At 38.0% G+C, this 26,822-nt stretch overlaps 1 protein-coding gene across 1 annotated transcript; it reads left to right on the top strand.

Annotated features, from left to right (window-relative positions):
- The first annotated feature begins 16,594 nt into the window (after positions 1–16,594).
- LOC110927807 (probable leucine-rich repeat receptor-like protein kinase At5g49770) lies at positions 16,595–25,895 on the top strand. Its single transcript, XM_035974685.1, has 19 exons — positions 16,595–16,851; positions 16,955–17,075; positions 17,325–17,396; positions 17,485–17,559; positions 17,654–17,725; positions 18,033–18,194; positions 18,278–18,352; positions 18,459–18,530; positions 18,646–18,717; positions 18,786–18,854; positions 18,943–19,014; positions 19,159–19,227; positions 19,380–19,511; positions 19,923–20,389; positions 20,481–20,621; positions 21,068–21,207; positions 21,324–21,543; positions 24,606–24,841; positions 25,225–25,895. The coding sequence occupies exons 1-19, from the start codon at positions 16,770–16,772 to the stop codon at positions 25,714–25,716; spliced, it is 2,841 nt and encodes a 946-aa protein (XP_035830578.1). The 5' UTR covers positions 16,595–16,769; the 3' UTR covers positions 25,717–25,895.
- The last annotated feature ends 927 nt before the right edge of the window (positions 25,896–26,822 follow it).

Below are 26,822 nucleotides of genomic sequence, written 5' to 3'. Positions count from 1 at the left end.
ATTCAGGTATCATTCCTTAAGTTACACACACTTTACTTTCACTATTACTTATTCTTCTTCATTGAAACCTGTACTTATTCTCACACCAGAGGGTGGTCATGGAGAGAACCTCCATTCTCCCTGTGGCGAGTCTAACGGCTGTTTGTTTTGAAGTTATCGTTAGAAGAAGGAGATAAGCTAAACCCCGAAACAAACAAGAGGACTCACCCTTTTATGCAGATCAAAACCCCCTGGTCCAATTGATTCCGGTCATTTGAACCAGTGTTTCTTCAAATCCCTACTGAGTTCTTCCTGGATTGCACATTCTTCGTGGGCAAGAATGTCTGCTATTTTGATTGTTTCGGTTCAGTGAATGGGTGGCGGTAATGGAGCTGGGTGTTTACCCTTGGCGGCTGCACAAAAGTCATTTTTGGGGATTGGGGGGGTTGTTAATTGTAGAGTGATAAATGAAGGGTTGGATGAGGGAAGATGATGTCGGCGGCTGTATAAGGTGGATGTCGACTGGATCTTTTGTTTGGCAGCTAGGTCTTTTCGTTTGGGCCCACTTGGTGTGAGATGAAAATTGTGTTGAAATTGTTGGACTAAACAAAAAGGCCCAGTAATGTTGGACCTATTTGATTGGCCAAATTAATTTTGGGCTAGGATATCATTCATCTCTTTTGGGGTCGGGTGTTCTTGAAGCTTATTTGAATTAAGCTTTAACGTCAAATTCGTACGGGTTCGGGAACACGCGGGATGATGAGAACATGATTTTTTAACGTGGGGTAGTCACGGGTATCGATGCAAATGTCAAAATTGGTGACTTGACTATATGGGCCAAAAACGATATATTTATTTCCGCACGTGAAAATTTGTTTTATTATCGGTGTTCGTAAATGCTCGAAAGAATTTTGTTTATTGTCATATTCTCGCATTTGGTAATGACTGAAGGAACCTAGAGAGCCAAGACTAGTCCTAACGAGTTCACAAAGTCGAAGAGTTATGCCTATGATGGAAGCTTTAGGATTAGGTGTTAGCAGAACTTTGGGGAGATACAAGTCGGATCCTACGGGGCTAGGGGACTTTCATTATCAACTAGAATATGCAAAGAAGAAAGTCGCTTTCGTGATTTTTAGAAAAACCGAGAAAGTTTGACAGATTCTGCTCAGTGGAGAGAATCTGTTCAATGTAGTTGATGACAGTTCCGCTCAGTGGAGGGAATTTGTCAAGTTTTAGAGATTTTACCAAAGAAATGGGGGGATAAAATTTTCATATGTTTGGAATTTCTTCGGTAAATTTCTAAACGCAATCACAGGTGGTGGAGTTTGTGTTCTTCTGGTGATACCGAAGGTTCTGCGTGGAATGTTTTGCATAGACACATATTTGAGGATTTTAATTAATTCTCCAGCCAGCGTGAAGAGTTTTGCACGGAAACGTACAGGTATCTAAAGTCTACATTAGTTTCAAAACGTTGTTCACTGAAGACCTGGGGAATCTTTATGAGATTTTACAAGGATCTGGGTGTAATTCAATTCGTTGAGTTCGTAAACAATGTGCTTGGTCAAGCTGACATCCTGAGTACTGATGCTGAAGATCCGTAGTGCATTACGTGGTCAACTTCACAAAGGCAAGACAATGAGATCTGGATGTAGTTCAACTAAGCATGCTGGTTGAGCTGGAAAGTGATATACTCGGTCTAGCTGACTTCCTGAGTGTTGATGCTGATGATCAAAGTGCATTACTTGGTCAATTCCACAAAGATGGTTTACAGAAGACAGTTCATGTTGGGATTGAACCCTATCAGGGGAACAGATAATTAAAGCCAAAACAGGATCAGGGCAGTGGATCCAGAATAAGCAGATGTTATGCTTCAAATCTCTCCCCTTGAAAGTGGTTTCAACATCTGCTGACATCCTATCTACTGATCTGTGCAAACTGCTGACCTACAACTGCTGATCAAGTCAAAGAGTAATGAAGACTAAAGCCCTGCTGTTCAATCTACTGCTTTGAGTCAAGCACTGCTGGGTTATATCAAGTGCTGATGGGTTCACTTCAGTGGAAGGATGCAGCAGTAGTTTAGTTATCTTTATGTAATCTATTGTAATAACAGTTGTTAGCATAGCAGTACTTGTATAGGTCAGAGGTTATAGTTTGTTAGGAGGTTAGATGTCACTTTCATGGTGACGTCAGCAAAGATGCTCAGTGGTTTGTCCGTGCCTATAAATAGAACAGTGCTCTGTACTGTTCTATTAGCTCTTCACCATCTTCTTCTTGTACGAAAAAATCACTAAGCTCAGGCTGAGGGGGTGTTTGTAGCATACATGCAAATTGTAATCAGTGTTTGAAATAAATTTAAGCATTCGGTTCTTTGTTGAAAATGTATGTTGAAAGCAATTCTCCTGTTTGATTATGAAAAGTTTGTTTCCATCTAAATTCCGCTGCACTACTCTTTCATTGTTCATCATAATTCAAACATAAATCACAATCAATCCAAACTCAGATCCTAACAATTGGTATCAGAGCTCGGACAGTCAAATTTGATTTAACAATCATTTTGACATAAATAGTTCAGCTCGTAATCGTTGATACTGATAGTTTGTTCGTTTTGTTGAAAAACAGAGTAAGGATTAATCACCATCAAAGTTGATTAATCAGTGCCTGTAAGACAACCAGGATGACGTCACAATCACAAGATGATAAAAATAACATTGGCTCTTTGTTTAAACCACCCATGCTTAAACGTAATGAATACAACATCTGGGAGAGAAGGATGGGTCACATCCTTGCTCAACAGAATACTGGATGTTGGAGATCTGTTGATTTTTGGTCCACATGTTCCCATGGTGCCAAGTGCTGAGGATGCAAAGAAGTTTGTACCTAAACCATCTGAAAAATTATACTGAAACTGATTTTCAGAAGTTCGAACGTGATGCCAAAGCATTTAGCATCATTGCATCTGCTTTACCCATTGAAATCTATGTTGGGCTGTTAAATTGTAACAGTGCCAAAGAGCTATGGGATGCACTGAAGGAACTGTTTGGGGGGACGGAAGAGGTTATCGAAAATAACAGGGAAATTATGAATCAGCAGTATGAAACCTTTTGTCACATCAAGGGTGAATCATTGACCCAACAGTTTGAACGATTTAGTTGTCTCATTAGTGAACTAAGGCTTGTTAAAGTTACATTTCCTAACTCAACACAAAATAGCAGGTTTCTTAGATCACTACCTGAAAAGTGGGACACAATTACTTTTGTGACTAGAAATTTAGCTGAGTTCAAAGATCTGACCCTGACCCAACTTCATGGTAGACTCCTGACCTATGAAAGAGAGTTAAACCAGAAAAAGAAGTTGCAAGAGTCTGGCAAAGTTGCTAATGATTATTCATTTGGCAGCACAGCTCTGTTTGGTCAGGAAGAATCTGGTAACAGTAGTAAGGATCAGAGTTATGATCATTTTATTGACATAACTGCTGGTGGAAATTTTAACAACTCTGATTCTCACTCTGCAAATTATGCTTTCACTGCAAATTGTGAAAACCAGATGTCAGATAACTTGTGTTTTGAACTCAATGATTTGCAACACTTTGATCCCACTGACTTAGAAGAGATGGACATTTTGCATCAATTGGCTTTGCTTAGTGTTAGAACAAGCAAATTCTACAAAAGAACAGGGAGAAAATTCCCAGGGCTACATGGGAATTTGAAGGTGGGGTTGGATAAGTCAAAAATTAAGTGCTACAAGTGCAATAGGCTAGGTCATTTTGCAAGGGAATGCAGGAGTCAAACCACTGGTCCAATAATTACTCATCCTAGCTCAAACCCTAGACCACAACAACAAAGCACTGTGCACTATACCCAATATACCCCTGCAGCACATGTTAACACTGCTCACTATGCTGCAACCCCTGTGCTTGTGCATTATGTTCAAACCACTGTTCAACAAATTCAGTATGTTCAAGCCCCTGTCCCTCAAGCACAAGTGTAACCTGTTGCACCTCAACAAGCTGCTCCAACAGTGGTACAACCAGATCAGCAAAGCTTTTCACCCAAGGCTTTGTTGACTGGAGCAGCATGCTTGATGAGATTGGAGATGAAAATTTTGCACTCTATGCTTCTAATGAGACTTTTAATGATGAATTTTGTTTGATGGCATTAGAGTCAATACCAGAAGGGGTAGAAACTGAAAGTGAACAGCTAAGTGCTGAAACAGTGGATGAAGTTGCTGAAGCAGTGGTTACTGCAGTTGCTGGTGAACTACTGCTGGGAGAAAATTCAGAAACCCTGATTGAACCACTGTCTGACCCCTGGTCCAAAGAAGACAAAGAGAAAGAGGAAGAGAAGAAAGCAGGTGAGAAAGAAGTTAGAGCTGATGAAGAAGGTGATCATCAATGTGATTGTGCCATGATGGCTGCTGCTAAGGTATCACCTCAAGTTCTTGAAAAATTGTGTTTAGACAAATGTATTATTACATTTGCTAACATTAAAGAGGTAAATGAAAACCTTAGGGATAAAATCTTATCGGATGAAGTCAAATTTGAAAAGTTATTGAAAGAACTTAAAAACAAATTGGCTGAAAAAGACAAAGAAATCAGCAGTCTCAAAGAAGAGCAAAGCATAACCAAAACTCAACTCCAAACTATGGTAGAAAAATACCGAGTTTGTAAAAAGGAGTTGGAGTCCACCCAAATCACTTGTGAAAGATGGGTGGAATCTTGCAAAGGTTATGAGGTCATGCTTGAGAAACAGCTTGAAAGCAATGTCAAGTTTGGTATAGGATTTAGAAAATATGATGAACTTGAAAACAATGATGTCAAATAAGCTGGTTCAACTGAAATAAAACCAACCAACAAGAATGGCCAAGAAGTTAAAATTACTGACAAACTTGGTAACAAAATCACTCTGGAAAGACCATCTGCGGGGTCCTCAACCACTGATGGTGTCACAGCTCCAAAAGCAAAGGTCATTCCTATCAAAGATATCCCAACAGTGGTTCAAAACCCTGTTGCTAAGGAATCTGAGAAAAGGAAGAAAAGAGAAAAGATTAAAAACCTGTTTTGTGATTTTTGTGAAAAGAGGAATCATCTAATAAAAGACTGTTTTCATCTAAAAGCATATGATCTAAACAAAACAAGTGTCATTGTACCTGCTGAAAGCTGCACCATCTATGGTAAAAATAACGACAAAACTAAAGAATGTGTGTATCTTAAAAACTTTGATGAGAAAAAGAATGGGTACACTGCAAAAACATCCTTAAGTTCATCAGCATCATCTGTCAAATTCACCAAGAAACAACCACTGTTTGTGCCAGTCCAAACAGCTGTCACAAAACAGCTAAACCAAACATTTGTCCAAAGAGATGTTCAGGTGACTGATGCACCCCCTGCCAATCAATTCAGGAGAGGTAAGGGACAACCATCATACCAAAGGATCCCACATGTTTATGAGGCTTACAAAAATCCCTCTAAACCAAGAGTGAACAGGCATCCTTTTGGTTACCAATAGGTGATTGGTCAAAACCCCCAACAGTGGTTAGAGAAAAACATTCCCAAAAATGTTCAAACCCCTGAGCTAACCACTGTCCATGCATCTGCAACCATCCCAGACATTGTTGACACCCCATCCAAAGCCTTATTGGCTTTGGAGACCTTAATGAACTAATCATTTTACTTCATGTGCAGGGAGCTTCTGCATGCTTAGATAGTCTTTGGTATGTAGATAGTGGAGGCTCCAGGCACATGACAGGATGTAAGATTTCAAAATTCATGGAGGGGGTGTTATATCCTTTGGAAACAATAGTAAAGGGAAAGTTCTGGGATCTGGTACAGTAAAATCTGGAAATGTAAAATTTGAAAATGTCAATCTTATAGACAATCTAAAATTCAACCTCCTGAGTGTGTCACAGATGAGTGATAAGGGGTATGGCTCATTCTTCACAAAGGATTGTTGTAGGATTGTTGGACCAGAAATGGTTGATAAGATTGAAGCAATAATCAAAAATGGTAAAACTAAACTTGTTGCTCAAAGAAGTGGCAATATTTATGTTGTTGATATATCAAAAGAGTGCCCCAGAACTGATGCCTGTCTGTTCTCAGCTGCATCAAACAAAGAGACAGAACTATGGCACAGAAGATTGGGGCACACAAATCTTAAGACAATCACTGCCATTTCAAAACAGGTGTTTAACACAAGGACCAAAACAGTGGAAGAGACTTTGAATGTAAAGTTCAATGAACTTTCATCACTGAAAATCCCAGCAAATCCTGCAGATTTGTTTGATCTTGAAAAATTCACTTTTGAAAATACTGCTGTCAAGACTAACAGTGCAGGTCCATCAGAGAATTCATCACCAGACTATGGGTATGAGATCATCATTCCTCAACAAAAGTCTGCCACAATGGGGAGAGCAGCAGATGTCCAAAACAACTGTCAAAGCTCAACCACTGCTACCTCAACAGTTGTTGACCAAAGTAGCCCTTTAACCTCTGCTTCCACATCATCAAGCACTGTTGATAAAAGTCCTCAAACAGTGGATCAAAGTCAGCATGTGTCTACACCATTACCTCCCATTCCACCACCTTTTGAAGCCACTGCTGGATCATCAAAGTCACCAGCAGTGGCTAGCTCAGATGATTCACATCTGCAGCCTTCACCACTTAATGCCATTGTTCCATACCAAGGGGAGTTAATCTTCTTGAAATCTCATCCACCAGACCAAATTATTGGCAAAATCAATGAAGGGGTGCTCACAAGAAGTCAATTCGAAAACATTTGTCTTTTTACTGGTTTTCTATCTCTCCATCAGCCAGTCAAGTACCAAGAGGCACTGAAAGACAATAGCTGGGTAGAAGCCATGCAAGAGGAGCTCAAACAGTTCAAAAGACAACAAGTATGGGAGCTTGTACCACTGCTAGAGGATGTAAGTCCTATTGGCACAAAGTGGGTCTTCAAAAACAAAAGTGATGAAAGGGGCATTGTTGTCAAGAATAAAGCCAGGCTTGTGGTTCAAGGTTTCAGACAAGAAGAGGGCATTGATTATGATGAAACATTTGCCCATGTAGAAAGACTTGAAGCTATCCGATTATTTCTGGCCTTTGTTATCAACCACAACATCAAGGTGTATCAAATGGATATAAAATGTGCATTCCTCTATGGTAAGATTCAAGAGGAGGTTTATGTTTGTCAACCTCCAGGCTTTGAGGATCCATTTTATCCAAATCATGTCAACCAGCTAAATAAAGCTTTGTATGGCTTGAAACAAGCACCAAGAGCCTGGTATGAAACTCTTTCCACCTTTTTACTCTCCATTGGTTTCACAAGAGGAAGAATTGATAAAACACTATTTCTAAAATGGAGAGGGGAGGATTTGATGATTGTCCAAATTTATGTGGATGCCATCATCTTTGGAAGCACAAGTAACAAAATGTGTGAGGAGTTTAGGCAACTCATGACAGCTGAGTTTGAAATGAGTGCAATGGGTGAACTCCAGTGTTTTCTTGGTCTCCAAGTAAGACAACTGCAAAATGGCACTTTTATCCATCAAGGAAAATATGCCAAAGAACTTTTAAAGAAATTTGACATGGACGATTGTAAGCCATGCAGTACACCCATTGCAACCAATAAATTAGTCATATCTGATGAGATGGATGGTTTGGTTGATCAGACCTTATATAGAAGCATGATTGGGTCTTTATTGTACCTAACTGCATCTAGACCAGACATCATGTTTGCAACATGTGTCTGTGCAAGATCCCAATCAGCCCCTAGAAAGTCAAACCTTATTGTTGTAAAAAGGATACTCAGATACCTCAAAGGTGCTCCCACACTTGGTATCTGGTATCCAGCTGATGGTAAAATTGAGCTTTCAGGTTTCTCAGATAGTGACTTTGCTGGATGTGACAAAACAAGGAAGTCCACTTCAGGAGGGTGCCAATTCCTAGGCAATTGCTTAGTGTCTTGGCAAAGAAAAAAGCAAGTAGCTGTTTCCACATCCACTGCTGAGGCAGAATATATAGCTGCTACAAGCTGTACAGCCCAACTGCTTTGGCTTCAAAATCAGTTGCCGGATTTTGGTATCACTGCCTTGAAGACACCACTCATGTTGGACAGCCAGGCAGCAGAAAATATCATCAAAAATCCAGTTTCCCATTCAACCACCAAACACATTGACATCAGACATCACTTTGTGAGGGATTGCTATGAAAAAGGTTTGATTTCTCTGCATCATGTTCCAACTAAGGATCAGCTGGCAGATGTGCTAACCAAAGTATTAGACACATCCACCTTTGAAAGCTTGATCTCTAGAATTGGCATGCTAAACATGGAATAACAGGCAAAATCCTGTTTTTCTATGAATAAAAGCATTAAAATGTTTTCAGAAAATCAAAAATCCATCCTTAAAAATAGCTAAAAATGAATTTTTCATTAAATCCTTAAAAGTCTGTCATAACCACTGATGGATTCAAATGTCTGTTCTCCTTCAAAGTCTGTTCACTGCTGAAAGTCATCCCATGTTCTCTCTTTCTCTTGATAAGCATTGTTGTGCTATCTACTGATAGTAAAAATCATCCACTGCCTCCATCTGTTACCGTTGCAACCACTGCCTTCACCAGTAGTTTTCATAAAAGTATTGTCCTTCATTTTATCAAGGGTTGGCACGTGGACAGTACATAGTGGTCAGACCTTTTGTAACCACTGCCACGTCAGCATTCACTTTTTCTCCATAAAACCCCCTTTTCAAACCCTAAACAGGGTTTTACTGTCGAATTGAATTCATAAAAATTCTCTTCTCAAAGCAGTTTTCATCACATTTCCTCAAATTCCTTCACAATTTTTCTTCGATCATCTTCTCCAAAATGACTAAATCGAAGTCCTCCGCAAAACCCACTTCAAAATCATCTTCCAAAGAGGCCTCTGAAAAGGCTAAACCCATCGAAATCCCACACAAACCTTCTCACAACCTTCTGGGTCTTCTCACAAAACCCGGCACCACCGATGCTTTCGACTCCATCATTGATATCATGTCTGCATCAAAGTACAAAACTTTGTTAATAGCAGATGCACCAATTTACTTGGCGACCCAAAGAGAGTTCTGGAAAAACGTAACCCTTGACAAACAAGGAGAGACTGTCATAGCCATTACCTCTTCTCTAAAGGGTAAAGCTGTCAAAATCACACCTCAATCCATCTCGGAAGTCTTTCAACTCGATGATCAGTAAGGTAAAACTTTCTTCCCTAAAAACGAGTTAAAAATTGACTTTCTTGAAAGACGGTACGCAGATACAATGATGAAGAGGGATACCTTACAAAAAGGCTTCTTCCCTCCTGCAACAAGGTTTCTATTTCATACCCTTCTAATGTGTGTTTCAAACAAAACCACTGCTTTTAATGAAATACCATTAAAGATTCAAAATCTGGGATATGCTATTCTTCAAGAGGAAAATTTTAATTATTCCCAGGAAATCTTTAATGATTTGGTTAAAAATGTTGAAACAAAGTCATTCTTACTGTTTCCAAGATTTCTAAGCTATTATTTTGAAAAGAAACTTGGTAAGAATGATGCTTCTGCAATAAAACAAGGTGAATCCATTCAAATAAACAGCTTAACTGCTAAAACATTTACAAGAATGTCAACACCTTGCAAAACACAAGCAGAGGTGCCTGAGCAGAATTTAGCAGTTACCACTGCTCCTCAGGTATCTTCTGCTGAGCCCACTGCTCAAGGTGATCAAAGCAGCAAAACAACTGCTTTGAAACCCACACCTACAATCCACAAAAAGCCAAAACAAAAGAAAATTCAAAAACCCCCAAACCTATCAAAAGGGCAACTCTAGAGGATGAGATACCAGAGCAACTACCTGTGACAACACAAAAGTCACAAGAAACCACTGCTACTACTTCCTCACAGCAGTTGGTAGAAAAATCTCAAACCATGGCTGAAACTCCTCCTGCTTCTTCTCAAAAAGAACAGGTTGTACAAATAGGGACACCACAATATGATACTCTGGAATCACTTACTTCCATCATCCACAGCCTAATGCCCGGGGCCAATTCTCTTTCCACACCCAACCTCACATCCACACTTCCACCACAAACAAAGATTTTGTTGGATGCAATTGATTTGAACCAGGCACAAACCAGTCCTTCTCAAATACCTGTCCATGAGAATATGCCTCAACAAATGACTGGGCCTGATGTATTAATCTTTGCTAACCCACCAACACAACCTGAGGAGGTTACACCCCTTGAGTTACAAGTAACTCTTGGTGGTCGTCCAAGTGAAGCAGCCACTACAAGTGTTGAACCCACTGGTTTACATTTGGACAGTGGTTACATCAATAAGACTTCCTTGGAGGAAATTCCTTCTATAGTACCTATGATATCCACTAGTGAGTTTGTTTTGACCACTGGTACCATCAAAAGGCTATCAAGTGCTGAAGGAAGAAGACCCCAGTACCAAGAAAAAGGGGCATCAGTGGATAATGATTGGAGTACACTCCCTGCACCTACCACTGATACAACCACTGTTAGTGGGAAATCAGATGATCCCATTAAATTGGGCGATGGTTTAAAGTACCTAGAATTGACGGGCAGAGTTGAAAAACTGGATACCTCTGTTGCAGAAATCAAAGAAATGCTGCATCAGTTGTTGAAAGTACCAAAGGTGCAACCCACTGCTGTTCCACCTCAAGCACCTGCTCCACCACAAGCATCTGTTGTAAATGAGTTATGGAGCTTACTTCAACCTTTTCTCCAACAGCAAAAACAAATGGCTGATCAGTAACATGCCATACATGTACAAGAGCTGAGAAACATGCTGGAGCCAAGGCTTAGAAACACTCAAGCTGATACCAAGGCTATAAAGGCCCATATCTTGAACACCACTGGCACTGCTCCTCCCACTGTTCTCTTCATCGATCAACTGCCCCCAGATAATACCAAAAAAGGGGAGAAAATCAAGGAGTGGAAGAAGAAGGGTATAGATGATAGTCTGTATGTTGAACCAGAAAAGGATGCTATGACCAGAAAAATTCTCTTGCCGGATAGCAGCAAAAAAGTTGATGTTACCCAAAATGCACTTGATGAAGTTGTAGCAAGTGTAAAAAGGGACAGAGCGGCAAAGGATATGTCAAGGTGGAATGTGGAGAAAAGAGCTTACATGGAGCTGAATGCGCAGGGTTGTTCTGAGCCAGAGGATGTTCAAAATTCTGTGCCAAAAAGAAATCTCACTAGAAAAGTGAGGGAACCCAAATCCATACCATCCAGACCCACTAAGCATACTCCAAAACCACCGTCCAAAAGCCCCCAACATCAAACTTCTACCCAAACAGTTGTTGTAACACCTGCTGTGTCAACAACTGCTGATACTGCAGTGGTTTCAACAACTGTCAGTCAAACACCTGCCATCACTTCAACACACACCACTACCACTGCCTTACCACCATCACCACCAAAAATCACTTCACCTCCAAAAACAACCACACCATCATCCCCTGCCAAAAAGCAGAAGACAACAAATGTTACAACATCTGTTGTAATGGCAACAGCGGTTGAAACACTAGTTGTTTCAACAGCTGTTAGTCAACCTCAAATCACCACCACTAATCCACCCAAAATATCATCAACCTCTCCTCAACCAAAAAGGAGAAGGTTAATCAACCTCTCCTCAACCAAAAATGACATTTCACCTCCACCAACATCTCCAAAACCTCTATCACTTATCACAATTCCAAATCCCATTCCTCTCTCTTTAGCTTAAATACAAAAGCCATTACCTCCTGCAGGTGTTCAATTTCCTCTGGAACTTATAGCAGTTAGAGAAGAAATCAAATCTTTTATTATGAGGATGACCATGCTAAAAGGAGTTTGCCATCAGTTGGAGGATATCCCAGGCCTAACAATATTAAAGAATATTTGAAAATCAAGGCTCAGCAAGCAGAGGATATCTCAAAAAGAAATACACAAGGGAAATCTGATAGAGAAATTCAGCAGAACTATCAATTCCTGCTCACACAAGTCAAATCTTTGGAACAATTTGCAAAGAATGTGTGTAAGCAGATATCAGAAAAGGTAGATGAATCCCTAGGAAAAGATTATGTTGAAAACATTATGACCTACAAGAAATACAAAGGAGAGAAACACATGTATAAAGACTGGACCATTCCTGAGCTTGAAAGTGAAGCAGCCATGATTCAAGAAATGATCAAAAATAAGGTCAAACACACTCCTCCTAAAAAATTCAAAAAGAATGTACCTGACAAGGCTTTAGAGTTGAAGAGAATGAAAGAGGAGCTGATAGCAGCTGACTATGGGTCAAAGAATTCAGTGTTAAAATGGAGAGAAGATAGGGTCAGGGCCACCTACAAAAGGTTGGAGGAACTAAGGAAGAAAGATCCAAAAGTTCCACAAAAACCTGACTATTCCAAAGCAGAGGTCTCAACAAGACCACCAAAGCTGCAAGTCAAAAGAGCCACTCCTCCAGCTGGTGCTGCCATCTATAAAAGAAGGGACCAAAATCAGTTGGATGCTGAAACAATCCAAGAGTTAATGGCTGGTGATGACCTTGTAAAAGAGGGCATTAAGAAGATGATTGAAGAAACTCTTGGATTAAATCAATCTGCAAATACTGCTTAGTCAGTCATGAATAGGCCTGCATCACCAAACACCTCATCCAGTAAAAATCTCCCAAGAAACCCACCAGACTCAAAAGTACTAAAGTGGAAAACTGATAAACAGACCCATGTACTGACAGTGATCAAGTCTAGTGGAGAAGTGAAGAAAATAATAAGGGAACAAGCTCTTGGCCTAAGTCTTGAAGATTTGCAGGATCTCCTTGATCTTCCACTTAGCAGGGATGATGATGACACAGATGCCTTAGCCTTTGAACTACAACTCAAAGGGCAAATAAAGGAACTGTTGATGAGGCAATAAAGATCTGTCAATAATGAAGAGTTTTGGCATTATCTGTTCCAGGGGGAGATTGTTGGGATTGAACCCTATCAGAGGAACAGATAATTAAAGCCAAAACTGGAAAAGGGCAGTGGATCCAGAATAAGCAGATGTTATGCTTCAAATCTCTCCCCTTGAAAGTGGTTTCAACATCTGCTGACCTCCTATCTACTGATCTGTGCAAACTGCTGACCTACAACTGCTGATCAAGTTAAAGAGTAATGAAGACTAAAGCCCTGATGTTCAATCTACTGCTTTGAGTCAAGCACTGCTGGGAATATCAAGTACTGTTGGGTTCACTTCAGTGGAAGGATGCAGCAGTAGTTTAGTATAGGTCAGAGGTTAGAGTTTGTTAGGAGGTTAGATGTCACTTTCATGGTGACGTCAGCAAAGATGCTCAGTGGTTTGTCCGTGCCTATAAATAGAACAGTGCTCTGTACTGTTCTATTAGCTCTTCACCATCTTCTTCCTGTACGAACAAATCACTGAGCTCAGGCTGAGGGGGAGTTTGTAGCATACATGCAAATTGTAATTAGTGTTTGAAATAAATTTAAGCATTCGGTTCTTTGTTGAAAATGTATGTTGAAAGCAATTCTCCAGTTTGATTGTGAAAAGTTTGTTTCCATCTAAATTCCGCTGCACTACTCTTTCATTGTTCATCATAATTCAAACATAAATCACAATCAATCCAAACTCAGATCCTAACAGTTCACCAGAAAACTCTACCAATGTAGTATGCTTGAATGAAATAGAGTTCTTATGACAAGATTAAGACTTGATGCAGTTTTTAAAGAATGGAACCCTTATCAAATGCCTGTTGGAGTATTGGAAGATCAGCGGAAGATCGGTCAATGTAGCCTTCCAAGGACATTGCACAACACCCAACACGGATACGCGTACTTTGAGGGGGAAATATTATACGAGAAGCTTCAAGGGTTTGGTATTGCTATGAAGACTCAAGTCAAGATACTAATTACCTGGATCATTGGTCAAGAGGGAATTTGTTAACACAGAGAAGATGATATCAACAGATACTTGACTGAAGATCGATTGCAATTGCATTTTCAGCATTCGACAGCAACGAACAAGGGGGAATTTGTTGGTGCAGTTTTTGTGTCCGATGTTGTTCGAATAGATTATATTTATATTTATGCTGATTATGTAACAGTTAGTGAAACGGTCAAACGAACGTGTATTGACCCGCTCGTTTGAAGTGGTCAAACGAACGGGTTATTCATTTGACCGTTTATGTTTGCAAGTGAAGTGGGTGTGGCTATAAATACCACCCCTTGGTTCATTTGCAAAGGGAGGAAGGTTTTAGACTTTGGGGGAGAGATCACCACTTAGTCTCTCCCCGGATGTATGCTCCTTTGGTATGGTTCGGTTAGCTTGTAATCGGGTCGCTTTGTAATGTTATGCTACCGAATTAATACAAGGAAGTTTTGTTTATCCATCTCTAATCTCTCCCGTCTTGAACATAATCAAACACTAATCACGTGTTTCAGTCCGAATCTTGAACCTACATATCTTCTAGGAAAGTGGGGAGGTGATAGTGTGTATTAGGGTTTTCTAGAGAGAGAGGGTTAGAGAGAAAGGTGAATGTTTTGGGGATTGGTGAGGGAATGATTGCTATCAAATCATTCCCTATGTCGGCTGATGCAAGGGTTTTATACCCTCCATAATGTGCCACACACTCCTAGGGCCTTTGTGGTTTCGAGTGGGCCTGAGGTATCGGGCCAGATCATAGGATCCAAGATCCATTTGCCAAACATGGGGGCGTCGGAACAGAGGAAGGCCCGACTCGAGAGTAGGAGGTTTCGAGTTTTTACCGTGGGGTTTCGACTTTAGATAAATACATACACATTTCACACATAAACTTTATTACACCTATTCACATATTACACATAATAATTCAGTTAATTATCAAATAAAGCTTGTTTAATAAATTCACATAGTTTCAAACATAAAAGAAACGTGTGAGAAAACCCGAAATGTCACATTATCCACAAGTTTTAAGAATTTTCGTCCCGAAAGTTAGAGCGCAGCCACTGACAAGCTAGTTGTGAAGAAATGTTTCCGCTGGGTGTCACACTATTTACTAGCGTTAAAATAAGAAAATGATTGATATATAAAATAAATTAAAGCAAAGACTTCGCCTCCGTTGTGTTTTTACCAAACCGTAAACATATATGATTAATTGAAACATAGTAATCGACTAAGAAATAAATAGAAACATAGGGAAGATTGTTTGATGCTAATATGGACCCAAACTGACCTATGCACACAACTACCCAAAGTAATCTGCCATTTGATAACAAACCATGTACAATCAATTTTTTGAATTTTATATACAAGTTAACACTTGTAATCCTGTTAAAACTATTATACATTGAGAATTAGTTAACTTTTATAAGATTTTTTTGTATATTTTTTTCCAACAACATTTACAAAAAAAAAAAAAAAATATGTCTTGTTTACCGTTTTCAATCATCTGAATCAAATCCCCTACTCCTTTCTCCCTTCACAACAACAACCAATAGCCACAACCACCTCCATGGTCGCCACCACAAAAACCAAGCACTGGTCGTTTCCCAATACATCATAGGGATAAGCTAGGTACCGATACCAAAAGTACTGGTACCGAAAATCACCAAATGTAGGTACCGGTATTTGTGTGTAAAATTCGGTAAAATACTGGTACCAAAAACTCTAAAAAGTGGGTACCGAATCGGTACCGAAAAATTCGATGGGTACTGGTTCGGTACCGGTACCAAGTCCCAAATGCACCCTATTGAAGCACACAACTTTTGTTCATTGACAATCGTTGCCACCCTAAAACCCTAGATCCAGGCCACATTTACACTTGCTAGCGATTCTACGAAGCACTGACGTGGAAATGGGTGATATGGCACTGACGTGGAGGGTCATGGTGGTCATGTGAGTCATGACCACACGGTATAGCCAAACGATTTTTAAAGGCATGACCCTCCATATCAGCATCATGTCACCCACTTATAATCCATCATCCAAAACCACTATCCTATGGTTGTGCTCATGACCCAAACCACTATTTTTTTATTTTAATTTATTATTGTGAAAAGGAAAAGGAATTAATATTGAAAAAGGAAAGGAGGCCCATGGTTGTCATGGTTTAATCCATGAGAACCATGGTGGATAAGGCAATGGGATGGTATAGAAATCCATTAATAGTCCTACGTAGCGATTGATGACTCAACCCATACCCCTCACAGCCTCATATAATAGATGCATTTATTAAAAAGTGGTAATAATTTCGTTACATAGAACAAAACCCTGATTGGTTTGTTATAGCCAAACCTTAATCTAATAGAACTAGTGGATGAAAATAATGATATTAAAATAAGTAATAAACAATTAAATGCAAAACGTATAACTTATGATAACAACAAAAGAAATGAGACAAAACAATTTTCCTTAAAAGAGACAACTCTGGCTAATAAAAGTACACGTGGCGGTGGATTTAATGCATGGATTAATGGCTCAAATAAACAGATTAAGTTGGGAACAGTTGACAGTTATCACCTGCTCTTCTAAGTAATGTCAACACCAAAAACAAAATGGCCGGAAACCATTGAAATGGTCTTGTTTGTCTTTATCTTTAACAGCTGGGCTTTGTAACAATGCTGCACAATGACCTGGTCAACTTGGTTATCATCAATTCTTGTACATTTTTTTATTATGTTTTTGATGCAGGTGTTACATAGCATCGAACTTGACGAGATAGAAAAGTTGAGGGTGTGTTGCCATTTGCTGTCTAAGTTTTTTTGAGTATTCAGGAAGAAGGTATTGTTTGAGTTTAGAGAAATGGTTCAGAGAATTCTGTTATGGATGATGATTAGTTTTTGTCAAGTTATGGTAATTGCAGCGGTGACTGATCCGAATGATCGTAAGTTATATTGAAAATATGTTTGTGGAGTTTTCATGGGTTTATATTATATGGTGTTACTAACTTAATGATCTTAATATGTTCTTTTGGTTTGTACTTGTAGTTGCTGTGCTAAATGCTCTCAAATCTGGATGGGAGAATCTACCACCTGATTGGAAGGGTTCGGATCCTTGCGGAAGTAATTGGGAAGGGATCAATTGTACCGACTCACGTGTAACCACTTTGTAAGTTGTAGGTGTTTCAGCCTTCAAGAGGGTGGCACCTTTATTTTTAACCCCCTTGAAGGCCACCGTCCCGATGCAAGTTGCATTTTACCTGATTCTATTGGTTAGCAGGTTATTGGTGGGTTCCATCAGTTTTCCTAGTAACGGGTTCTCATGGTTACAAAAAAAAAAAAAAAAAAAAATTGTTGGTGTGATGCTTTTCAATAACTCAAGAAAATCTGAACCTTATGTTTAACCTCTTCATTACAGGGTATTGGCAGGCATGGGTGTTAAAACTACTGACATTGGAGATATTCCATCACTTTCCATGTTGCAATACTTGTAGGCTTTCCATTCTCATTTCAGTTTTTTTCGTTTATACATTTTTTTTAGTTGAAACTGAATATATAACTATGATTTGTGCTTGTAGAGATCTTTCCAACAACAAAGAGATTAAAGCCATTCTTCCACAATCTATTCAGAATTTGAAGAACTTAACGACATTGTAAGAATTCCAAAACTTATTTGCCGCGGTTTTTCCTTATTATATAAAACCTTATATGAGTTTCTGTGTTTAAAAAACTACTCTATGCATGTAGAATCCTGATTGGTTGCAGTTTTAGGGGTCCAATCCCTGATTCAATAGGATCCCTCAAGCAGCTAGTCTTTTTGTAAGTATTCCAAATCCTTGTGTATAATACATAATAATACAATACTAGATTTACTAAGCATTTTCATATGTTCAATTTATACAACCTTGCAAATCATTTATTCAACGGGTTTGAATTATTATTGTGATAATATTATTTGATTAGTCATAATTAACATGTTAACTACTTCAAAAAATTATTTGGAAAAAGGACAAGAGAGTATGTTTTCAAAAAACATACCCAGCCGGTCCCTTTTCCGTATGTACAAAAAGTGACCTGTTTCAACTTGAACACGCTTTGATCCTAATCTATCTCTTACTTGTTGCAGAGGTCTCAATAATAATAGCTTTACGGGACCTATTCCACCATCAATTGGTAATTTAAATAATCTTTCATGGTTGGATCTAAGTGATAACCAGCTTTCAGGACCCATTCCCGTCTCTAATCCACCAGCGCCTGGCCTTGACAATCTAATGAAAACAAAACACTTGTATGTTCTATCTCTAATATATCACATACGTGAGTTCACCAACTTTTGAATTGATTGTTCTCATGCGTGCGGTCATGATGCAGCCATTTGTCAAATAATCAGTTATCAGGTCCCATTCGATCTAAACTTTTCAACTCCAACATGAGCCTAATACATTTGTAAGTATTGCGTTAGCTTCAATAAATTATTTAAATCTTTACTTGGTTGAGTTGGATATATATATGCACAAAAACTGTTTTCATGTACATGCTCATGTTGTAACAGTATAGTTAACAACAACCAATTATCTGGAAGAATTCCTCCATCGATAGGAACCGTGCAGACTCTTGAGGTCGTGTAAGTATCAACGAGACAACGATTAGAAATCTTTAAAATAACGAAAATGGCTTCCAAACAAAATGCTTTCACTTGATCTACCTATGTGTTTATTTTTCCGTCTTTTATGTAACAGGCGCCTGGACTCGAATTCCTTGGTTGGGGAAGTGCCTGAGGAGCTAGCGAATCTCGAAAGTCTTAGTGAGCTGTAAGTAATGAAAGAATATAAACCAAGTTTTTATAGTTTTTTTACGCTAATAATTTGTTCCTCTTCAGGTATTTGTCAAACAATAACCTGAACGGATCTGTTCCAGAACTCTTAGGAATGAACTCAATCTTTTATGTGTAAGTTGGCTTATTTTTTTAATTTTTTTTAATCTGGTAAGTTTTTCAATTTTCGAGGTTCTAACATCACATATCTTAACATTTGCAGGGACATGAGCAATAACAGTTTTGACAAGTCTGATATTCCTGCATGGATTACACTTCCATCATTGACCACAATGTAACATATTTATATCATTTTATCTATCTATATTTTTCATTAAGCCAGATGCTACGCTTTGAAGATCGAATACAACGTATTAAATTCTGAAGCACTTTAAAATGCAATAAGATTTTTAAGCATTGTGTAACCACGTACCGACAGATTGATGGAAATGACGCAGCTCCAAGGAGAAATCCCATTAGATGTCTTCCAACCTCAGTTGGAGAGATTGTAAGTATCAGCTGAATGCTTCCTTCTAAAGTGATACCGCATACGCGGTTGTTTATAATTCGCATTTCGTATTAAACATGATGAGCGACCGTACATTTGATGATGAAATGTGGCACTGAGATTTGTTTTGCTTTTTGGTTATTTGCTGACAGGGTTCTAAGTAGCAACCGTATTAGTGGAACCCTGGATGTTGGCAACAGATATAGCAGTGACTTGATAGTTGATCTCACTAACAATTCTATAACTACCTTCACACAGAGTTCTGGATATAACTTGAGCTTAAAGTGAGATCTCATGTCTCTTTTATCATATTGTACTTGGTTCCTACTTTGCATCCTTTTAATATAATTTGGCTATTTTGACCGGTTTACTTACGAACGTGTCGACTAGTTTCATTTTTTTCTGTCTCAAACGGATCAAATAATAAAACTTAGCTGAAATGGAACGTGTCAAATGTGTTGGACGGCTTGAAAGTCGTCAAAGTTTTGTTTTTAACGCATATAACCTTTTGTATCATTGTTGTAGTATAATACTTTTTCTTTTTAATTACAAATTATGGATTAAGTATTGACAGAAAAAAAAGCCATGAACAAAAAAGGTTTCTGGATCAGCCTAACCCAGACTTCAAAGTTAAACCTTTAACCCGACCCATTTACCTAACAGACTTATGGAATTATTTTTCTACTATTGTGCAGTCTTGACAATAACCCAATTTGTGAAGATGGAGCAACGGGAAGATATTGTTCAGCTGGAAAGCCCGACCCGCCAGATGGTTTACCGTCAAATGAATGTGCACAAGTGCGTTGTGGTTCAAATAAAGTGCTTAGTCCAAACTGTAAATGCTCAAGTCCATACACAGGAACCATATTTTTTTTCTCTCATTCCTTCTCAAACTTGGATAATACAACCTACTATACAACTCTTCGTGATACTTTGATATCCGCCTTTCGGTCTAATCAACTTCCAGTGGACTCAGTTTCTATTTCTAATCCAACTATCGGTGAATACCTTCAATATAGATTGCACATCTTTCCCTCTGGTGAAGATTATTTTACTCGTTCAGCAGTGTCTTCTATTGGGACGGTAATCAACCGTCAACTCTTCTCTCTGCCTTATTATGGACCCTCATTCTTTCTTGATGAAAGCTACTGTTGCTTTCCAGGTATTCTTTCAACTTAAACATATATAATAAAATCTAAAGCTTTTGTTTTTGTCACTAGAGCAAAATGTTTTCTGATTTGGAGTATCCACAGGGAAGAAATCATCAAAACATGGAATCATCATTGGCGTTGCGGTTGGTGGTTTTGTGATCGTATTGCTTATAGCCTCGGCTATAACTTACGCGGTCTATCAGAAAAAACAAGCAAAAAAAGCAAAATTGAGTAGTCCATTCAGTAAGACAAATTGGGTTATATGCAACATGGTTTAAAGTTGGAAATATCTACCCATAAATTTCCAAATGGGTCGATTTGGGTTGTGGTTTATCTGTAATGGGTCAAATAAAAAAGTTAAGTTCAAGGGGAACGGGTCAAATGGTTGAAATTTGTCACAAGTGTATTTTGAAATTATATAGTTTTCTATACAGTATCTTTTTAAAAAATAGATTATTATGGGACAACATAGCTTTTGCAGTTATATATAACAGGTACTGATAAAAAAGAACACAATGGTTAAAATAATGTTGGCGGGTCAACCCAACCTGACACGATTCGTTTCTCGATTTATTAGAGCGACATGTTTTGACTTGCTACCCAACCCGCCAAATTTTCCAACTCTAGATATTCTCATCTTTCTGCAACAAACACTTGTTCTCACATTCGTAAATCGTTTGATAATGCAGCATCTTGGGGGTTTGACAGCAGTGATGCGGGTGATGCTCCTCAATTAAAAGGAACACGATGGTGTTCATTTGAAGAACTTCAAAGAGCCACCAACAGATTTTCAGAAGAAAATATAATTGGATCTGGGGGCTATGGGAAGGTATACTGATGACATACCCATGTTAACTCAATAAGTACTCTTAATTCAGAAAAGAAATATATATATATATATATATATATATATATTTCTAAAAAGGGAAAGATGATGAATGACAGGTGTACAAGGGAACTCTTGACAGTGGTCATGTAGTTGCAATCAAAAGAGCTCAGCAGGGATCATTACAGGGTGCACAAGAATTTAAAACCGAAATTGAACTTCTTTCGCGCATTCATCATAAAAACGTTGTATCCCTTGTCGGTTTCTGTTATGAGCAAGGTGAACAAATGCTGGTCTATGAGTACATTTCAAATGGTAGTCTGAAAGATAATCTTTCAGGTAAATTTACTTAATTCTTAGCCTTTTACTTTCTTCTGGCCTGTTAGTATGATTAGATCGAGTGGAAGTATTTGTTGGAAATATCATCGTTACAATTATAATTAAACTTTAGTTATGTCTTTATTATTATTCGAACATGTATGTGTGTATGATATGTAGTCTGGATGTTAACGTATTAGGACAAGATGATAAGCGGTTTAAAGATAAGCGGGTTAATATTTAAACTAAACTGCCAAGGCAGTTACCCGCCAAGATTAACCGCCATTATGTAATTTATATAGTAGTTTGCCGGCAAACTTTGCCGGTTACCAAGACATTTTCAAGTTACCGAATTTGTCCACTCAATTCTCGTTATTTTTTTGCATATTCTGCATCATTTCTTACACTGCATATATATATCACTATGTCTGCAAATCGAGAAAAACTTTCCGCTGCAAATGCATATTCATATGCATATGATGATGATGTTTCGGATGTCCAACATAGTGGTATCAGAGCCACTACAAGAACCGATGCAGAAGTTAAACCAACTGCAACATCTATGCCTTGCCAACATTGCATTGATGAGAAAAATGAGAAAAAACGCCGAACCCCTCGTGAAAGATTATGTTATTACTGCCATCTGCCTGGACACCAAATTTATATGTGTAAGGCCAAGGAGAATGACGAAGCGACGCAACTGATTAGACAAGCAATTAATGCCGGAATCAGAAAGCAAGAAGATGATGTGCATTGCCGAGAGGAGATGGTTGTCACTGGAACCGACAGTGGACAATGGAAAGAAATCTGGTATGTTAATCCGACATTTAATCATCATTTTGTGGGTAATCTTGATGTTTTCAAGCGAGTAAAACATATAATGGGTGTCGAAACAAGATCCGGAATGAATAATTTCGTATTCATTCGAGGAGTGGGTACAGTGGAAATGAAAATGGGAACCGAAACACTAAATATTCCTAGTGTTTTCTACTCGCCGGATATTGATCGGAAGGTTTAAGCCTAGAACAGTTAACACTTCAAGGCTTCACGGTCAGAAAATCCGGCGATACATGCAAAATCTTTCCCATGTTTTCATCTCCGGTGATAAATACAAGAAATGATGTGACTGGATTGACGAAGGAGGAGGAATTGGGTTTAAAGGAGAGAAGAAGACTGCAAGACATGTGCGGTATAGATGATGAATTTAAAAATGATTATCTGAATTCTTATTTCGAAACTCTAAATGTTTCGAATGAATATGAGGCTGACTGGAATCTGATGATTCTCAAAACATTAGAATTCCATGAATTTGCTGATTGCAAGGCCCTAATTAATATGCTCGATGATCAAGAATATGTATTCAAATATAAAGTTGATCTTCAAAAGAAGTTTGAAGAAATGATCCGCTGGTTCCTGAACGAATATATGGGGATCACCTCAAGGCCTGTTCCACCATACTTCTCGGATCAAAGAAAAATAGATTTATTAAGTCTGTATATTTTGGTGGCGAAAGATGGGGGATACCGAGAAGTGACCACTGAAAACACATGGCCAATCATAGCAAAAGATTTAGGGTTTGAATACAAAGATGGAGATTACATGAAGATAACATACGCTATGTACCTCGATGTCCTAGAATACTATTATAAGTCCAAATCGGTGCAGGAAGTAGTTCATGTGAAAGAAATGGTGAATGATGGTGCTGAATTCTCAGGAGGCAGACACAGGAAGACACGGAGTGCAGGTACTGCTCATGATGAAGATGCAGGTAATGATCGCAATGGTAGATACAACACAATTTGCATTATTCGCTGGAAATGGATGGGAGGATGATTGGAACTTGCACAAAAAGAGGAAGCGATTCAATTTTGGCTACATGAAGAAAGCAGTAGAAGATGCCAATCGAAGTGTCATGCAACAGGGCTCTAACATAACCAAAATTGAAGGGGGTTGTGTTGGAAATATCATCGTTACAATTATAATTAAACTTTAGTTATGTCTTTATTATTATTCGAACATGTATGTGTGTATGATATGTAGTCTGGATGTTAACGTATTAGGACAAGATGATAAGCGGTTTAAAGATAAGCGGGTTAATATTTCAAACTAAACTGCCAAGGCAGTTACCCGCCAAGATTAACCGCCATTATGTAATTTATATAGTGGTTTGCCGGCAAACTTTGCCGGTTACCAAGACATTTTCAAGTTACCGAATTTGTCCACTCAATTCTCGTTATTTTTCTGCATATTCTGCATCATTTCTTACACTGCATATATATATCACTATGTCTGCAAATCGAGAAAAACTTTCCGCTGCAAATGCATATTCATATGCATATGATGATGATGTTTCGGATGTCCAACAGTATTAGTATTAATGGTGCATTGGTACATATTAGAGGTAACAATTTGGACCCATTTACCTATGAATAAGTCTGTCATGTTGTGTTTTATATAACAGTTAGATTATGACTAATATAATTTATATTTTGAAATCCTTAAAATTATTGATATTTGTAATCATATTTGACAACTTATTATTAATGTAATCTTTTTTTTTTTTTTGAGATAATCATTTTTGGTCAACTAACCCGATCCTAAGTTAGATTACTTATGTGAGCATGTATAATAGAATACGTATTTTGACCCATTATTCAACCCGCCCTTGGCAACCCGTTTTGTCACCTCAAATCAGATGGGAAGAATATTGTGTCGGATCAGGGATCAGTTGACATTCAAGAATATTGGATGAAGAATTGTGATTATGTATGCACATAAATGTGCAGGGACTCACAAACAAGAACGGGGAGAACACAATCAAATACACACAATATTATATATTCGCACATTACAAATGAGATCAGTTTCGGATATTTATACCCGCAGAATTGAACGTTATAAAACTGTTTTTGTAACTACTAACTAACTAACTAACTAACCGTCATGACTTGTTGCTTGATCATCACGTTATAATCTGTTTTCCTCATGCAAACTGTTTGACTTTTATATTTTGACTCCTAAAATATAGAATTTCTTGATTAATATAATGTTAACATATTGTGTTTTATTGTTATTTAATTCAGGGATAGCTGGAATGAAGTTGAGCTGGATGAAGAGACTTGAAATAGCTCTTGGTTCTGCCAAAGGTTTGACATACTTGCATGAGCTTGCAAACCCTCCCATAATTCACAGAGACATCAAATCAAATAACATTCTGCTGGATGATCATATGAATGCCAAGGTTGCTGATTTCGGGCTGTCCAAACTTTTGGGAGATGAATCAAAGGGTTATGTCTCTACACAAGTGAAGGGGACATTGGTAAGTGCTCAATCCTCCCTTTCATACGGATGCGTTTTATTTTCGTTGTGCATAAGATAGAACATGTTGGAGATGAAACAGTCTCGGGCTAAATTAACCCGCAAACACTTTTCCGTCCCTTTTTAAAAGAAAATTATAAATAACTAATAGCTTAAGTATGACTAGAAAAAACAATATTGTTACGATAATAATCTATTAATTATTATTTAAACAAAAGATACATGAAGATTATGTATTAACAATTGTTAGTGCACAACTTTCGGTCCATTTGACCTGTTCCCTTTTTATTTGACGTATAATTTGAGATAATGTCAACCCATTCATAAGTACATGGGTCGAAACTGTCACATTTACTTTTTGTTTATAAGCCATTCTAAATGCAGGGTTACATGGATCCCGAATACTACATGACCCAGCAACTGACAGAAAAAAGTGATGTTTATAGTTTCGGGATTGTACTATTAGAACTATTAACCGCAAGATCACCAATATACAAGGGTAAATACATCGTAAGAGAGGTCAAAGAAGCGATGGGCAAGGCAGGAGATCCAAATGGAATTTACACTATTCTTGATCGATCTCTTGGTTCATTGCAAACACTCGGAGGTTTGACCAAGTTCACGAGCCTGGCAATGAGCTGCGTCCAAGATTCAGGCCCTGACCGGCCCAAAATGGCAGAAGTTGTGAGAGAACTCGAGAGCATTATAGATTTGGCTGTTTTAAGCCAAGATGTTAAATCACCTTTGACTTTTTCAAGTCAAGATACAGGAAAAGTTGGGGACCTTTATCATCATGATCATCTTCATCCATATGGTGATTCGGTTTCTGATGCAAGCAGTTTGTCTATGCCTTTTGAAACAGAACTCCGCAGGTAAATTAACCATGGTGATGCTATTTTCGACATGATGGAATCGTTGTACTAGTATATATAAATACATTTGGAACCAAGATTGTATAAGTGTAAATTTAGTAAGTTCAAATTATATGAACTTTGTTGTATTTTGTTTCAATAATATTTTGTACTACAAGCTAATAATATTGATATTTTTTCATATTGAGCCAAAATCTTTTTTTTAACTTACGCTAGTCTGACTATGAGACCAAAATTTGGAAAGTTCTGAGATGTCACCTTTAGCAAATTAATGGCTAATAAATGTTAAGACTAGATAACTTCAACTTAAATAAACAAAACATAATCATCTATTATCTATATTAAAACAAAACACTTTGGTGCCACTTGGCACATTCTTATCCCACTTATTGCCACCTGGCAATGTGATATTCCTCACAGATTGATTTTGAGCGGCAATTTGTTTTCTCTTCTTTTTCCTTTACAAGCGGCTTCTCAAACACGCATCATTCAGCCTTCTCCGAATCACATACGTTTCTTCACACCGCCCCCTCTCTCTCTTTTCCCCATTTTTATTTCATCCTCCTTACATTCAAAAACCCTAATATACATCGTCCTCTGTGGCCACCAGATTTAAAATCAAAAACCCTAGGTCTGATTATATATTTCATGTTGTCCGCGATTCTTCTTTCAAAAGATTCTTCTTTCAAAAGATTCGTCCTCTTTGTTGTTGCGATTCCATAAGTAAATCAGATTCGTCGTCTGTGTATGTGATCTAAAGTAACAAGGTATGTTTCTTTAAATCCTAAAATTGATTGTTATTTGTTTCATAACCGTAAGTATGTTGTTATGTTCATACTTCTATGATTTTTATTGTTAATCTAATCAAGCTCTGTTAATCGTATTCCAAATCCTGCTGATATATGTGATAGAGAGATAGAGAGAGATGTGATAGTAGAGGTGGAATTTCGTACATGTATTTCTAGGTTTCATCTTTAAGCTTTATTTATGTTTTGATTTTTCTTCAAGTTTTTAGATAAACATTTATATGTAAATTCTTTGGTTATGATTTATATCTATACGTTGGTTGTATGTACATGTATTGGGTTTCATATTCTTTACTTTGTTTAA

Source organism: Helianthus annuus, chromosome 6 (genome assembly GCF_002127325.2).
Source record: "Helianthus annuus cultivar XRQ/B chromosome 6, HanXRQr2.0-SUNRISE, whole genome shotgun sequence".
In the NCBI taxonomy this organism is placed as follows: domain Eukaryota; kingdom Viridiplantae; phylum Streptophyta; class Magnoliopsida; order Asterales; family Asteraceae; genus Helianthus; species Helianthus annuus.
This window is presented reverse-complemented; position numbering and strand designations above follow the sequence as displayed.